This window comes from Paralichthys olivaceus, chromosome 18 (genome assembly GCF_024713975.1).
Source record: "Paralichthys olivaceus isolate ysfri-2021 chromosome 18, ASM2471397v2, whole genome shotgun sequence".
Taxonomy (NCBI): domain Eukaryota; kingdom Metazoa; phylum Chordata; class Actinopteri; order Pleuronectiformes; family Paralichthyidae; genus Paralichthys; species Paralichthys olivaceus.
In genome coordinates this window covers 7,510,243-7,527,097 of record NC_091110.1, presented here as the reverse complement: position 1 = coordinate 7,527,097, position 16,855 = coordinate 7,510,243, and the positions used below count along the sequence as shown (strand labels likewise).

Genomic DNA, 16,855 nt, shown 5'->3' with positions numbered 1-16,855 from the left:
CTTTTTATAAATTTAACAAATCCTTGACACCATTTAGACGATAAAACATCTACAAACATGTCTTTATTTACGTTCCTCCATCACTCATTATTCAATCAGCCAGTGGAAACATCTGAAAAAGCAGCTGTGATCTTCTGTCTCAGGCCTGACATGGAAATTAAGATGGCCTCCTGTTGTAAAATAAAAAAAAGACACAAGAAATAATTACATGAACATACTGTCAAACATTGATGAGCAGAACAGGACATCTGAAGCTGAAGTACAAATAATAAAATATTTACTTGTCATAGAAAGAGTGCATGTATATCTGTAATGCTGGGTTTAACAAATGTCTCCATCCTCACCTCTGTGCGAATGGTCCTGCTGCCCTGACCTGGACATGTGTTGAGGTAAATGTCAAATAAAACACTGGGGTCAGTCACATCCAGGTTTTGGTCTGTATCTAGACTGGCCTCCAATCCCTGAAGACCCCCAAACACCACCACAAGATGCCTGGAAAGAGGAGAGAAGTCCAAATTATTTTGTTTAATTTCTAAATTAAAATGATAAAATATTAATACTTGTATAGCTACACAAAGAATCATGCTTGCAACACAACTCAGCTGTCAAAAATTTGACCTGATCATAGAAAAATTTAAGGGATCAGTAGGGTTATTACAATTAACCCTGGAGGGCATTCATGTGTTGATCAGACGTCATGGTGATGTTTCATAGTTGTTAAGACAAAAACCACAACTGTCAACTTCAGAGTGGGGCGAAAGGAAAAGCCAGAAGAACAAAATCATGATCCTTCTGAGTCACTGTGTCACTTGTGAGTAAGACTTAATGTAGTGTAGTGTGAACTGCTCAATGATCAGTTGTGAAGTCTGAACCTGGCACCATTAAAAACTCTCAGATTTCCTGTTTAGTTGCCTCTGAACATACTTGAATGGCGACAGTGTGGTTTGGTCCATGTCGCTGCCTCTCTCTGATGTGCCAATAGTCAGATCGTATCCTTCCTTATACGGACTTTCTGTGAAAACTGCACCTGCATTAACAGACAGACGGGAAGGACACGTCAGTCGTCACAGTGAAATAAATTGCAGCATATGTTTGAGGAAAAAGAAGGTTACTCAGAGAATGGTAAACCTACTGAGACAAGACGCCAGGCGGACAGTGTAACCCCAGTAGAGACCTCCCTCAGTTCTGGGCACATGTGGAGCCACCACCACACCTTTACAAATTTTACTTTCTGAGGATGATGGGACATGTGGACACACACAGTCAGTACTGGACTCAGAGAATATGTCGCTGTCAAAAAGGTTTCAGGCTGATGGAAAAGATTACCTTGATTTTGCGTCTCGTTGAGCTGGACTGTGACTCGGAGTCCAGACTGCAGCTGTTTATCAATACGAACTTCCTGAGGAGGGCAAATCATAGACCGTAAATAAAGATGGACGACGCATCCCCACTTCCTCCAACAATCTCGAAATGAAGCCAAAATATCCCGGACATGGACGCTGCAATATTGAGCATATGGAGCCAGAGTCTGTGCAGTAGTGATCGGGGGGACGGAGCCGAAGTGTGAGGTCCGGTCAACACACATGATCCGTGAGTCAGTCTCAGTCCATCAGGACACTAGTTTTCATAGCAGTTATTTGTTTGCAGCATTTTATGCACAGAAACGTTCACTGGGTTCAGCGTGTTAATTTAGAAATGTTTTGTTTCCTTGGTCTTCGATGATACGGTTACTAGATTTAATATGTTTGCGTTGGTTGGACATTTGCATTTTTAACAATTTTTCTGACATTGTATAGATCAGACAATATATCAATGAATCCAGAGAATACTCCAAATATGAACCAGTAGTTTTCACTATATTCACATGTAAATGGATATAATACAATTTAGTCCACACTCGTCTATGGCAGTGACCTCGTTGAAAAACCTTCTCACCTTTCTCATGCCACAGTTGACTAATGAACCTTGACCTTGTTTGGTTGGCCTGTCGAGGACAATTCCTTCTCTGTATTCTGACTCCTCATCTATCCTCATGTGGTGAGGACTGTCTAAAGGGTTGAGCAGACCTGGGAGAGGAAAAACAGGTTACATGTGTAAATTGGACATTTTTTATACCTGCTGTTAAAAGTTACCTATACTTCAAAGTAAATATAGGTTCTATGAATCATAATGAAAACATCCATAAACTCGCTTTACAAAAGCCGGGACTACAGTGCAAACAGGAAGTGCTAATAGTTTATTTCTAGAGACCAGTTATGTCCGAGGGGCCCTACAGTGTCAGACTTAGAACATTTGAATAATTTCTATTCACCTGCATACTGTAAATCTTGATGTTTTGGGAAAAACCACTTGCGTAGGTACCTGATGGTGAAGAAAACAATGTGAGCACAATCTGATCAAACTGGCCAATACCACTGATCTGATTAAAATATGTTCCTACTTACTGAGGACATTCGAGGTACTGAAGTATTCTGGCGAGCTGAATACAAGCCTGCCCTTTCTTCCCCACGCCGTTAAATTCTCCTTCAGTGCTCCTGTGGGATTAAGACCTAAAGTTAACTCTCTGATAATCTAAGGGTGTCCACAAATAAATTGTACCTACACATCAATAACTTACTTGACATCGTCCCCTTGCTCGTCAAACACAATGATCTCATCGACACAGAACACGACGCAGGCTCGAGCAATCTGTCCGGCCAGGTATGTACGTAGTTCAGTGGACTGAGCGTTGTCCAGGACAGAACCCGGCAGGGCCACGCTCACTGTGTATGCCCGACCTAACACAAGAAGATGAAACGTTCTCAGTTACACAGGCAAACAACAACACAAGACCATGAAATGATGATAGCTACCTTTTTTGTTGTGGCTTCTTTCTAGTTCGGCTCTTTCTTGGGCCTCTTGTTCTTTCTGCTTTTCCAACTGATTAATCAGCTTGGCCGCTTTCCTTTGCTTCTTTGCTTCTTTTACTGTTATTGGGGAAAATAAAAGATGCCAATGAGACATTCTTATTCACCAGATATAATGATGATATCAGTCAATATCTACAATGTGAGGTCTGAGGAAGTAATTCAGAAAAGGTTTGGCTTGTAACTAATGACAATCAGGCACTACTGTATCTATTAAAGACCCCATGTACAGTTGATGTGAGATTTCTCTCTGATTTGTTCTTGACACCCACATTGAGAGACACTGATTAAAGGACAGATGGTGTCCAGAGTCCACTTTAAACATAACCTTGATTCAACCAGGGGTGTGATGGAGAATGAATAAATATGAAAATGGATAGATAGATAGATGAGGTTTTTAGATTTTTCACAATATTCTCTCATGTAATGAAACTTATAATGGGGAATTGTAAATAAAAAGTAGTTTTAAGGTGGACTGAGAGGGATGCATTAGTATAAAGTACCTCTTTAATTGATCACAAACATGACAGGCGAGTGCACTGATCCCAGCCCTCAGAATGAAAGGAGGAACTTGTATTTTGAATATATAGATTGTGTGCCAGCTGTTCAACATCAGGTCCAACTCACCAAATATGTGATTTTTAAAATGTATAACTAAAACTTGACAGATAAAATCACACTTTGACACTTGACTGTCCAGGGGAGCTGTTCAGAAAATACAATTATTAAACATAAAAGCTGCTCTTCTAAAAGTTAAGTCACACATTACAAGAAATTGTGGTTTATTCCTTTAGCTAAAAAATAAAAAATCTACAACCCTGAGTGATTTTAAACAAACTAAATCTACATATTCACCCATTTTAAGACAGTTAAAAATCCCTTCAATCGAATGTATTTAATAAAATTAAGCCTGTAGCTTCAGACCACCTGTGTTAGCATGCAGCTGCAGCTAACCGCTACATGTCGCTGTGTTGTGCTCACCTTCTGTTTTCCTTTTCTTCCAGTCCACGCGCTCCTCACACTACAAACACACAACACACACATTAAAGATCACAAAGCAGGACACGGGGACATTTCGCACTCAGAAGTGAAACTACCTGAGAAGTCACAGGGTTGATTCTTTTAGCTGCTCCGTCGGTCGACATTTTCAAACGCACCAACATGTGATGTTTATTTACTTCCAGGTCATCTCTCGCTTTCAAAATAAAAGCCTGTCAGAATGAAGAAAAAGACCTGAGGGTTTGTTTTATATGTTTTTTTTTCAGTGAACAGTTGTGATTTTAGCTTATAAATACTTTTTATCCCTCTTTACTTGACCTTAGGCTCAAGAACACGATTTACAAATGAAGCAGGAGTGCCTTCGGTTGCCACAAGCAGGCGATACTTGATTAAATTTTACTTGTGATTTGTTACTTCTTAAAATAAAAAATGATGCTATTTATTTTGTGCAAAAATACATCTCTATGACTGAATTTTGCCACAAAAATATTGATACATATAATATAATAAGAATACATTGATAAAACATCTAAGGAAAATTTACAGTAGATTAATATATTTACATTTATAGTAGGTATATCATGAATCAACACTTTCACAAGCACTGAAATTGATTGTTAATTCAATGAAACAGAATTTATTTACTGTGATTAAGGGTTATTGCAATAATTTTAAATTTAAATCTTAAACCTTGACTACATCAAGGTTTAAGATTTAACTGCAGTTAGGTTGCTGAACATTATTTTTGTTTCACATAGATTCACCAATTTATCCCAATGACTGTAATATCACATTTCTTTACATGAAAACACTGTGTGAATAAACAAAACAATAATATAACATGTGGATTCATTAGTTTTATTACATATCACAATGGACGCACATCATTTGAATATATGAAAAATAAAATCACCTAAATATTTTCTAAAAATGTTAATCAGTAATTTTCTGCTTTTCTAAAATCCCTGTGCAGGAGTGTTTTCAGTGGGGACAGGCTCGGAAACTGATTATGGCTCATTTGAACTGAGTAGTCAGACTAACCCAGTTTTAAGCAGCTTGATTGAATGGACGGGTAACACTTCATATAATGGACGGTTTTACGGCCCCTGGTGCCATTTTCTCAAGATCTCCTCAGCTGCATCCAGAGTGGAGTCCTCCTGTTCGACAAAGAGAGGGAGTGTGTTGGCGAGGGGAGCAGAGCGACAGGAGAGGGTCGGATTCATGTCAGTAAATCTGAAGCTCAATTTACCTTGACGAAACAGAATCGGATGTAGTTTTCAAACTGCTTGCTGTGCTCTGGACTGTAGAATGCAGAGACGGGGATTGTTGCCAAACCCTGGAGGAGAGGTAGATAAATTAAAAAGAGAAGTATTTTTAAATCACACCCAAAAAATAAATGTTGCACAAAAACATGAATGTAATCATGTTTTCTTTAACGGACCCAACATCGCATGTTTTTTTCACTTTTTCACATTTTTATTTGCTCTGCCAAGGTGCCTATGTTGTCGCCTCTGTCCGTTTGTTGGTTAGTTTGATTGACTCTCAAAGACTACTGAACTAATTTCCATGAAACTTGGTGGAAGGGTGGGATATGGGCGAAGGACAAATTAAATCTGGAAAAAGACAATGCCATTTTTGTCATCAATTTCTCAGGGAATAATTCAGGGATCTTGATGAAAGAAAGAAGGAGGCATATTCAGGGACCCTATATTAATGAACTCTTGGGCATTGATGAAGGTATGCGCTCTGCAAAGTGTCATCTAGTCGAATATTTCATCTTTACCTTCTCTTTAATGAGCCATTTAACAAATCTGAAATCAGAGGCTTCATCCTTTGGGCTCTGGTCATTCAGATCCACCTCTGTTTAAAAAAGCAAGGTCAATATTAATTACAAGACCACAATTTAAGAAATATACAGAAATTGTCATAATAACACAACCACTTCACGTTTGTTCATCACCCACCGACAGAGGAGATGTCTGCGATCATAAAATATCCTCCCTCTGGTAAGATGGGCTGCAAACCCACGCTCTCCAGACACGAGGCCAGCTTCTTTCTCTTGTGCTGCAGAGCTGCGGGCAGCTGCTGCAAGTAGCTCTCTGGAGTCCCCAGCAGCTCGTACTCTCTCTCAAATCCTTGAGCCACTGCCTCCTGGAACAGGAAGGTTACATGATAGATGAAAAGGGACAAAATGGGATTAGTTTATTCTGTTGAATAAAGGTTTTCAGAGCATAATAGCAAACATAAACGCTGAAAATATCATTGTAGAATCGATTGTGTTCTGGTTGCTGGTAGATTCAAATCTGTCCGAGTTCAGGATTCAACCACTTAAGTTCAACAGTCAAATTAATATTTATTCTTTCTGTATAATCACCCCTTATTAACATATTTGTGGGAACTGTTCCTGTGACTGGGCGGTGTAGTCAAACGTAAGGTGAGAGAACCATCTTCCTTTCTGATAATGTCAGGGGCAGTGGCTGAATTACATGAATCATTAACATTTACAAATGTCGGTGGGACATTTGGTATTTCATGAAACTCCCGTCTGGTCTGGTATTGAGGTTAGAATAGTAAACAGAAATTCCTGCTAAAAATTCAAAAACGAGAAACCAAATTTCTTCCAGTGTGCAGTTCTGAGAGGAGCTGTTGTAAAGAGGCCACGTTTCATTGCAACAACAATATCTAAGATGGAGTTGAGCGTTTACCTGAGCAGCTGTTGCACAGTGGTAAACACTGTTCTGATGGATGGTTTTCATGTGTTTGATGATATGTCCAGAGCTGATGGCCCAGCCGACCTGAGAAGACAATATGAGCCATTATAACAATGACGTGAAGGAGATCACGCAACTCAGATCACACAACTCAACACAAAATCCATCTGTGCGTTACCTTCCATCCGGTCGCACTGAAAGTCTTTCCACCACTGCTGATGGTTATTGTTCGCTCCCACATGCCAGGAAGGCTGGCTGTCAGTTACACACCATATTAATATTAATATTGCTCTACGAGTTGAAGCATTTTGCCAAACTATCTGAACAGTATCTCACCGATCTTTACGTGTTTGGCTCCGTCATACGTCAGCCACTCGTACACCTCGTCACTGATGCACAGCAGATCATGTTTGATACAGAGATCAGCGATCATTTGGAGCTCTTCTGTCTTGTAAACCTATAGTGGACACAAATGTGTGCTTATGTCAGGGACCATACTATAGTTATTGAAATGACAAAATTCGAATAACTGCCCTGTGGTTGTGTGCCTCTGACAAACAGTGCACTTTCAGTATTTTACTGTGGCCTAAATTTGACTTTGAGTCCAAGATATGGCTTAAATCTACTGTTCATATAGATATTGTCGGTGCTTGTGCAAACCATGAGCACGGCGAAGCTCTTCTTTCAGCAGGCTCGGTGCATCACCCGACCAGCATCTTACCTTTCCTATTGGGTTGTTGGGCGTGTTGATAACAATGGCTTTAGTACGTGGAGTTATTTTACTGGCCAGCTCCTCAGCAGAAAGAACCCAGTCTCCGCTTGACAGGACGGCACTGCCCTCACCTTTCTGGAAATGAAAAGACAAATACACTTTGAGGTAATTGTACAAATGATAGTCGACATAAAGATTACATCGTCAAAAGATGCTTCACAACTCTTTTGTATAGATATTTTGTTTTTATGTGTAAACCACTCACTGGCCTCAGAGGTACATACTCTGCCTTTCCTCCAGTCATCGCCACCATCGGCTGGTAGCAGTCAAAGAACGGCTCAATGATTATTACCTGAAAGACATAATTAGAAAAAAATAACCACACATGACAACATTGTAGAGTAAATGGATTCTCTCTCTCTCTTCTCTCATCTGCTGCTGTAAAAAGTGACCTTCCTTGGCATGGGATCAATTAAGTTTTATCTTATCTTTCTTTAACGTTATTTTTTAACTTGAGCTGAGCACCCTGTTTTGACATTGAGTACACACATGTACACACACACAGGCTGATTTTCCTACCTCATCTCCTTCATCGATCAGAGCCTGAAATGCACAGAAGAGCGCCTGATAAGCTCCGACTGTGACCAGGATGTCTTCAAATGGGTCAATCTCATGTCCCACAATCCTACTGAAGAATTTAGCCAGAGCTTTTACAAGAGGGGGGTGGCCCTGATGAATCAAAGAACAACAAAACATAAGGTCAATCAATGTTTGGTAAGAAGGGTCAGGGTCAGAGTAATACATTACCCCCCACACAAATCTCTGCATGTATTTCATCACACTTACAAAGGCTCGGGTGTACTGGTGCATGGACGGTCCTCCCCTCAGTGCTTTACAAAAAGCCTCCTGGATGAACGGAGGTGGGGAGAAGTCAGGAAATCCCTGTCCGAGGTTCACGACTTTGTAGTCTGCAGTCAGTTGTGTAAATTCAACCCTGATGGTGCAAAACAGCTGTTCACACACTGCAGTTGTCAAACCACATTCATCAATTGAATGTTGTCAAATGTCAGATTACTGAGTAGATGTTGAATCAAATCCAATCGAGACTTTGTGAATCAGAATCCATTAATAATAAACAATAATTTATTATGGCCCTTGAAGGATGTTAAGAAAATAAAACGGCCTGTGATAGAAAAAGGTTCCCCATCCCAGCATTATAGCATATATATATATATATATTAAATAAGGGAACATAAGTGAGTAGCTCTAAGAAATAAATGGATAATAAAAATATATAAATGATTCATTTTCACTTATATACTTAATAGTAATTACTCGAAATGAGAATAAAAAACAATCATATATACATGAAATATCCTGTTATTTTATATAATCTTGACTGAATCTCATGTTCAGTCAAGTCATGTACTTGTCTTTGCTGTGTATACTGAAGCACACTGAGTCAATGCTTGTCCTATGAAATGTGCTATATAAACACATTTGGCTTGACTAGAAATATTATCTTAAATCCTCCACATTTAAAGTTTTGGAAGAGGGAAAAAAGAAACCATAACAGAATAAAAGCATTAAACATGCAATGTTTGAAGAGGAAATGTGATCGAATCCAATTAAAGGTCAGGATTATATTCAGGCGACAGATACACTGAACACGGGATCACTTTACATGGAGCTGACGGACTGAGTCGACTTTAACAGCAATAAAATCCGAGCACCATAAAGTGTAAATCTGCATTTAACAAATGAAATGAAAGACTCGATCACCCACCACACGTTTTTATCCACACCGTCCGTCCTGCGCGCGTTAAGTCGTCTGGACATGGTCTCCTGGGGTCAGAGAGCAGGCTGTTAGTAAATGTATCGATCACTGGAGCGTGTCTTCATGTGAGATGAAGCGGAAGTCACCTGATGATGGTTTCTAATGGAACTCTGACGAACTCCGGTCGCAGCAGCAGCAGCAGCGGGCAGATTTCTGAAGTGTATTCTCATCGATGGACGATCATCGGCTCCTGCTGACTTCCCCGCTCACAACACAACGGTGGAGTTTAAATCTGAGCACGAGCTCCTGCAGAACCGCCGTTCAAAATAAAGACAGTCAGCGTCACACCAGCTGACACCTGAGCGTGTTGTCATGTTGTGCTTTCTTCTTCTTCCTGCTGGGCGGAGCGAGACATTCAAATGGGACACAGCGACACCTTTGGTCAATCAGTGACATTACACTAACTACACTGTGTTAGATGATAACTCATAACTGAACTGAGATCAGTTCACACAACAGGAATTCTTCCTATTTGGAAAGAGCTGTATTTGTTTCCTTCTTGACAGTGGGCCATTTTCTTTGTTGTCCTTTGAGTCTCAATCTGCGTCTCATTGTGGTCATTTTGTGCCTTGTAGTTTTGGGTCTATAATCTCATTTTGAAGTAGTTTTCTATCACGTTAGGGTGAGTCTCATTATGATTCTTTATCTTTTGGGTGAGTTTGAGTCCTTTTGTGTCTTTGTAGTTATTTGTAGTGGTTTTATATCTCTTTAGAGCCATTTTGAGTTTTTATGTAGTTGTTTTGTATGTTTTTAGGGTAATTTGTGGTTATTTTATATATCTTTAGAGCATTTTGCCTCTTCATAGTTGTTTTATGCCTCTTTGTGATCATTTTGTATCTCTTTAGAATGATTATGTAGTTGCTTTGTGTCTTTGTGTCCATTTTATATATCTTTAGGGTAAATTTGCATCTTTATATTTGTTTTATATCTCTTTTTGTAGTTGTTCCGTTTGTCTTTAAAGTAATTTTGAGTCTGTAGTTGTTTCTCTGTTGTCATTTTGAGTCTTTGTGTATTTTCTTGTTTTGTGTCTCTGGTGGTTGTGGCTGTACATCACCTTTGTTGAGCAGAGACATAACAGTGGCATCTATCATCGTATCTCACACATATTTCCAGTTTAAATGACATACTTTGGTTTGATATCTAGCAGAGATTACCATTAACACTCATCACTATGAAGAATTCGATTTTATTGATCATAACACATCATATTACTCCTACACAGGACAGAAGGTACAGCATGTGCACCTGCAGTAGCACTTTGATATAATTTTATAAACACTACTGTCATATAAAAAAATTGATTTACTTTTTCACAGATGTTTTCTAATCATACAACAGACTCCTTCCATTACACTGAAGCTTATTTCAAGTCCTCGGGCAACACTCTGCCTTTCTTCCGTGCCCTGTCCTTCTTCTTCTCCGTTTTGGCCTTACTGCGTTTCTGGAGGTTCTTCCTTCTCTTGTCCTGCCGTTGCTGCATCTTCTCTACGACGTTATCGCTAAGTGTGCCCCATTTCTTTTTCCTCTGTTCATGCCTCTTCTCCTTCTTCTTCAGCGCCGTGCGCAGCATGTTCTCGTCGTCTTTTATCTTGATGCCCTCTGCTTTATAAAGCAGGTTGGTCCATTTTATCTTCTTCTCCATCTCACGGGCCTTCCCCTCATCTTTCTCCCTCAGCTTTTCCAGCTTTTCCTTGCGAGCTTCCACGCGACCGAGCAGCTGCTTGTAGTTCTTCCCCGTCAGCGGCGTTATCTGGCCCTTGACGCTCTGTTTCTTGTTCTTCTTCTTCTGCATTTTGTCTACGTAGCCTTCCTCCACTGTCTCCACCTTGTTGAATATAATAGAGCTTTCACTTCTCTTGCTTGCAGCGGGCGTCTCCTGCACCTCATGTTTTACCTCTGGCAGCTGCTCTTGGCCACTGTCTTCAGTCAGTTTTTTCATCCGAAACTCTTTCCTCTTCCTCTTCTTGCGCTCTCGTTCCAGCTTCCGCTTTGCTCGCTTTGCCAGGACGGCGTCTGATAATGCATCCTTTGGGGCTCCCTGATAAAAGATGTGTGCAACCTCATTAGTGTCAAATAAACAATAAATCACATGTTTAAACTCTGTAGCATGTGGTGGTGCTACTTTCTCTCATATAATTCAGTCAGAAATCAGGCATGTTGAAGTAAACTGCACCAACCTGGATTAATGGAAATGGAAACGTTAACATGCACATAACTAGAAATGTTAGGGTCGTTAATACTGGCAAAAAAACATTTAACAGAAGCTTAAGGTGTGTGGGCTTTCTTTTTTTCAATATTTTGTCGATCCTGGACCCATCAACAGATTTTTTCCCCCTGGATGTGCGTATTATTCCCATTTTTTCCTGTTGAGGGCTTCTGGTTCATCAAATCTTCACCAAGTGAAACCCATTATAATGTGGCTGTTAAGACACTTAACTCTTAACTGCACAAGAACACTTATTTTTCTAGACGTAGCAAGAGGATGACTATATATTATTTGACACCATAAATAAGTTACATATTGTTCCTTATACATATTCTTTATTGTGTTTGCTGCTTTTAAAAAAATGTGTCAAATTGTGTGCAAGAGTACAATAAACATCACGTTGGATACATCATCATAATTTTACCAGAGGCTTTCTGTCACAGCATACACATACCTGCCCTCTGGACTCTTCTATCTTTTCATGCAGCCTTTTGCGTAAAACATCCACTGTCGAGAAGATGGACTGGTTACTAACTCCTTAAAAAAAATTAAAAGAAGAAAACGTCATTGTAGTTAAAGTTCACGGTTTTTACTTTTACTTTCACTGAACTGGGAAAGACAAATTGAGTTTCTGTACCTTTCTGTTTCTGTGCTGTGGATCCATTTACGCTCTCAGCTTTGGAGTCACTGCGTTTTGCTTTGGCCGCACCTTTCTGTGCTGCTGTAGAAAGCGAAGGACTCTGTTGGGGTTTAGGCGTCTTCTCGTTGGGGCCTCGTTCTTTGAAATTCTTCTTTTTGCACTTTTTCTTCTTTGGAGGACCAGTGTCAGTTTTACCTTTGAAATGTACTACACATATAGAAAACACACACACAGATGTGTTGAAATCATGGGTTTTGAATATATTACATACACAAAAGTCAACAGAAGCTTGATTGCCAATAGTTAACAGAGAAGGGACTTTACATAGGTAGTGTATGGGTAATAAGAGGGTATAATGCAAAGAATAAAGTCAGGGTAGATTTTCTGTCAAACTAAAAATCATGTGTTCCTAGTTTTACCATTTCCTAATATTTATTAAATGCAAAAGCCAATAACAGCTGATACGTTCTCTGGAATTTCCCCTCACAAAGTGATGCAGTAGTTCTGCTGCTACAAGCATGAATTATCCTGAATAGTCAGAAGTCATGTGAATTTGTATTTGTATTTGTCTACATTAGTAGTTAGTTATTTAGCAGGACTACACAAAAACTACTCAACTGATTTCCATGAAATACCATAACTAAAGAAGAACATATAAAATTGTTGTCTTCTTGATTTATCTAACACCCAGATATTCATTTTACAAAGACATCAAACAGAGGGAATCTTGCAAACTAAAAAATACTTTGGAACTTTCCTGGATAAATATCATAACACTATATAAGTTAATATAAACATATTCAATTGAAGTAGCTGAAATTGTTTCTTACATAAGGGACTTAAATAGACTAGTACATTTTTTTCTGAAGAAGGGCTAGTTAATTATTGAATTAATGATTTAACAGCCTTATTCTGACATTTGACTGTACATTATCAACATAGACTGTATAGATGATCAAGAAGTGTAGCACCTCCTTTGGTCAACAGCAGGGATAACCAGATTGTTGATGACAGTGTTAAAACGTTTGGCTGCAGCCACTCTAACAAAAATCACAAATGATTAAATCCTAAAAACCCCAGTAGAGAAACGACACAGCAGTCCTCGGGACACATTGTGTATAAATCGACCTTACCGAACGGCCTCTTCTTCGGTTCCTGGTCTCGTTGAGAAAACACTTTACTGGCCAGTTTCTGGATGTACGAGTCCCTGGAGGCGAGATCCATGTCTGCAGACGAACCCGGGTTTGAGTTTGAATTCAGCTGAGACAAACCTGATGATTCTGTTTGACAGAAAGAGACTCAGTGGAAATATCAACACATTCTCTACACACGTGGGTCAAACACGGCGGGGCGGGGCGTCGAAGAACCGGAAGTAGTAACACCAGAAACAGTCCCCCATGAACAAGTCGGTTTTGTAACTTCGGTCTAGGGTCGCTGGGGGGGATTTTCCTTTGCGCTGTTATTTTGTACTTACGGTAAAGGTGGTAAAGTTGATACGTTTAGACTTTAGACTTTGGATTTGAATAAAATATCTAAACAGAATATACATTCAGAGGAAATATATTTGTGATGGTTACATGTAGTTAATAACCGTATTATCTCAGTTTATACACATCCTTTTTGGCCGCTTCCAGCACCCGTCCCTTAACTACTCTAAGAAACACGCATTGAAAGCCACCCTCGATGTGACGGGGATGTTGTAGTCAGTTGTCTTATTACATTTCTCCATTGTCCTGAATGTGTTGATCCAGCATGGCTTCTCTGAGGTCAGTGCTGGCTCAGTCCACCAGGGTCTTATCGACACTCAGGAAACAGGTGAGCGTCACTTCTGCCTCTTTTTATCCCCGAAGACGAGAGTTGTGTGGAAGTGATCCGGTGTACACGAGCTGCAGGTCTGAGATCAGTTTATTGTTGTGTGATTGCAGACTCATGTGATTTACATGAAGAGGACTCTGCTTCTGTCCAGACTGCCTCTCTTCAAACGTGCAGACGGTAAATATTCAACAGAATGCTGTATCATCAATACGTGTATCTTAAAAAATGTCATCAAATACAGAAATGTTAAGAAATAAATGTTTAAAATCTTAAAAGCAGTGACCCTTGTGTAGATACATAAAATATAAGTGGAATAAGCCCATGTAAAGGGATCATCTATTAGTGTTACAACATTTGCATTCCTTTACAAATCAACACATAATGGCACAAATAGTTTGTCAAGATTTTCTAATTAGAGGAGACAGAAATGGAGCAGTGTTTTCAGAATCAACAGTTTACATCTATATCACGTCCAAATTTTGTCACTCTCCTACGACTCAATTTACGGGTGTAACCATAAACCACTATGCATTCCTCCAGTGTAAATTATGTTCCTTTTCATTTCCTGTCCTGTGTTTTGTGAATTTCCAGGCAGGCTCATCAACTTGGTGCGACAGTCCAGCTCCTCAACGGTGAAAGCAGAACATGGAGAGGACTCGTTCCTCAAATGGTTCCTGCTGCTCATCCCTGCCACCACGTTTGGACTCGGCACATGGCAGGTACAGCTGTGTATTGACACTACCGCTGACGTATGCTAGGTGTATTGTCGTGGTTTAATGGAGCCTGATACTGTTGTTTCTGTGAAGGTGAAACGGCGTCAGTGGAAACTGCAGCTGATTAACGAGCTGGCGAGACTCACTACTGCAGAACCCATCCCTCTTCCTCTGAAGTAAGTACGCCATAGAAACTAGAGCTGCAATGAATGTTTTAAACATATATCTATGTTTTCTATACATATCAATGCAAAGTAGATGACAAAGCCTGATGAATATGCATTTTTGGGCTCCAAACCCAATCCCTATATAAGGTGGGGGAAAATGACTGATACTGATGTATTGGTCAGTATAAATATTTAAAACAAAAATTTAGCAATGATTCCTAAGATGTCTGGCAAACTGATGAACTAGTTGGGCCCAAAGAGTCAAAAATGTAGCTTTATGCCAGAAAATAGTGTAGCACATTGAAATAGAATAAAATAAGATAAATTAGTTTCAAATCCTTGTACTGTTGAGGCGGCACATGTGTTTGTCCCCCGAAGATCTGTCAATTATTATCTGTGCTATTAGCGTGTGGAAAATGTTTCATTTTTCTCCCTGGATTCCAGTCCTGATGAGCTGAACGAGCTGGAGTACAGAAGAGTGAGAGTGCGAGGACAGTACGACCACTCCCAGGAGCTGTACATTCTGCCCCGCTCACCAGTGGACCCAGAGAAAGAGGCCAGGGAGGCAGGAAGGCTGTCGTCAAGCGGAGAGACTGGCGCTAACGTCGTCACCCCGTTCCACTGTACTGACCTCGGGTAAGATCCGAGGCAGGATAGAACATCGCTGGGTTAACCCTGAAGTTCTGATAGTAACTGCGCGGTGATCTCTCACGTTCAAACAAGTGACTGATCTTTGCCTCTTTCACCTGCAGCATCACAATCCTGGTGAACAGAGGATATGTGCCGAGACAGAAGATCAGACCAGAGACCAGAATGAAAGGACAGGTTAGTGTCTCAGAAGGTTGTGTAGAATCACAGACTTTTTCATGTTTGTTTGTCCGTCCCATTCTCTTGAACGTGAATTCCTTCAGATTTGATACAGACATTTACTTGGACTCATGATTAGATTTTGGTTGTCAAAGGTCAATTGCCTTATATTTCTCTAACGCTGAAGGAATCCATTCACATTTGGCACAAACATTCACTATGACTCAAGGATGAACTGATTTGATTTTGGTATCTGTCGTCAGTTTAACACTATGACCGTAAAGGAATACATGTTTTTATTATTTGATAATGCGTCTGCAGGCGGAAGGGGAAATGGAAGTGGTCGGTGTGGTCCGCCTGACCGAGATTCGAAAACCCTTTGTTCCGAACAACGACATGGAGAAAAATCGCTGGCATTATCGAGACCTGGAGGCCATGTCCCGCGTCACAGGAGCCGAGCCCATATTCATTGATGCTGATTATGGTAAGGTGTCACGTACTACAATGTCCATGATGCTCTTTGATTCAAACAAAACAACTTTACTTGTATCAAGGAGGATCACGTTTTAATGGAAAATGTAAACGTGCCTCTTGTAGGGAGTACGATTCCTGGAGGACCAATCGGTGGCCAGACCCGAGTCACACTGAGGAATGAACACATGCAGTACATAGTTACATGGTAGGTGGAGGATTTTCTTATGGATTAACTACACTTTGATGCTGTGACACTATTGTTGATTTATATATATTTTTTGTTTCAGGTATGGCCTGTGTGCAGCAACCTCCTATATGTGGTTTGCAAAGTTCATCAAGAAGATAGTGTGATGATTGAATGCAGTGACCGTACACAGGGATACTGTGTGACATCCATTATTTGTACTGTCAGCTCCAGCTTGAATGACAAACATGTAAATAGCTTTGTTCTCTTGAAACGTGCAAATAAATTAATATAAATGAATTATGTTGTTTACATAATTTATGTATATATCTAGTGTTCCATAAATGTAGTCACTTTTTGTTAGATGTAAAATACAATAGAGATGCTCTGGAAAACATACCAGTTTGGTAATATCTAGTAATTCAAAACTCAACCTCACATAATAGTTTACTGAATTGACTGGTTAACTCCAGTGTCACTTTTTATTTATTAGATTCCAGTTGTTATTTCAGGGTCAGTGAACATACAGCAGCTTTCCTTCTTTAACCACTAAGAAGTGCTTCACACAGCAGCTTTGCCTTTGACACATTTGCAGGGAATGTGCAACACTTTCTTACACACATCACAACAGAGCCAGCAGCAGAATGTTGGGGTTCAAAATCTGAATTAAGGATACTTCTGTGA

The 16,855-nt window shown here is 39.9% G+C and overlaps 3 protein-coding genes across 3 annotated transcripts; 1 reads left to right on the top strand and 2 right to left on the bottom strand.

Moving 5' to 3' along the window:
• Positions 1-32: 32 nt before the first annotated feature.
• LOC109626496 (kynurenine aminotransferase) lies at positions 33-9,535 on the bottom strand. The gene is made up of 25 exons (XM_020082508.2): positions 9,252-9,535; positions 9,115-9,173; positions 8,175-8,322; positions 7,908-8,057; positions 7,594-7,680; positions 7,338-7,463; positions 6,953-7,073; positions 6,795-6,871; positions 6,611-6,700; positions 5,870-6,056; positions 5,689-5,765; positions 5,155-5,241; positions 5,006-5,062; positions 4,004-4,117; positions 3,888-3,927; positions 2,853-2,966; positions 2,618-2,777; positions 2,445-2,534; positions 2,312-2,361; positions 1,936-2,066; positions 1,327-1,399; positions 1,133-1,231; positions 925-1,027; positions 345-492; positions 33-170 (listed from the first exon to the last, which is right to left on the bottom strand). The coding sequence occupies exons 1-25, from the start codon at positions 9,333-9,335 to the stop codon at positions 96-98; spliced, it is 2,547 nt and encodes an 848-aa protein (XP_019938067.2). The 5' UTR covers positions 9,336-9,535; the 3' UTR covers positions 33-95.
• Positions 9,536-10,335: 800 nt separating this feature from the next.
• On the bottom strand, positions 10,336-13,414 carry surf6 (surfeit 6). The gene is made up of 4 exons (XM_020082010.2): positions 13,145-13,414; positions 12,009-12,218; positions 11,826-11,908; positions 10,336-11,203 (listed from the first exon to the last, which is right to left on the bottom strand). Exons 1-4 carry the CDS (start codon positions 13,233-13,235, stop codon positions 10,526-10,528), a joined length of 1,062 nt encoding a protein of 353 aa, XP_019937569.2. The 5' UTR covers positions 13,236-13,414; the 3' UTR covers positions 10,336-10,525.
• A 134-nt stretch (positions 13,415-13,548) lies between these two features.
• Positions 13,549-16,471, top strand: surf1 (SURF1 cytochrome c oxidase assembly factor). Its single transcript, XM_020082011.2, has 9 exons — positions 13,549-13,826; positions 13,937-14,003; positions 14,418-14,545; positions 14,633-14,715; positions 15,151-15,342; positions 15,459-15,531; positions 15,835-15,997; positions 16,111-16,192; positions 16,275-16,471. Exons 1-9 carry the CDS (start codon positions 13,764-13,766, stop codon positions 16,336-16,338), a joined length of 915 nt encoding a protein of 304 aa, XP_019937570.2. The 5' UTR covers positions 13,549-13,763; the 3' UTR covers positions 16,339-16,471.
• The last annotated feature ends 384 nt before the right edge of the window (positions 16,472-16,855 follow it).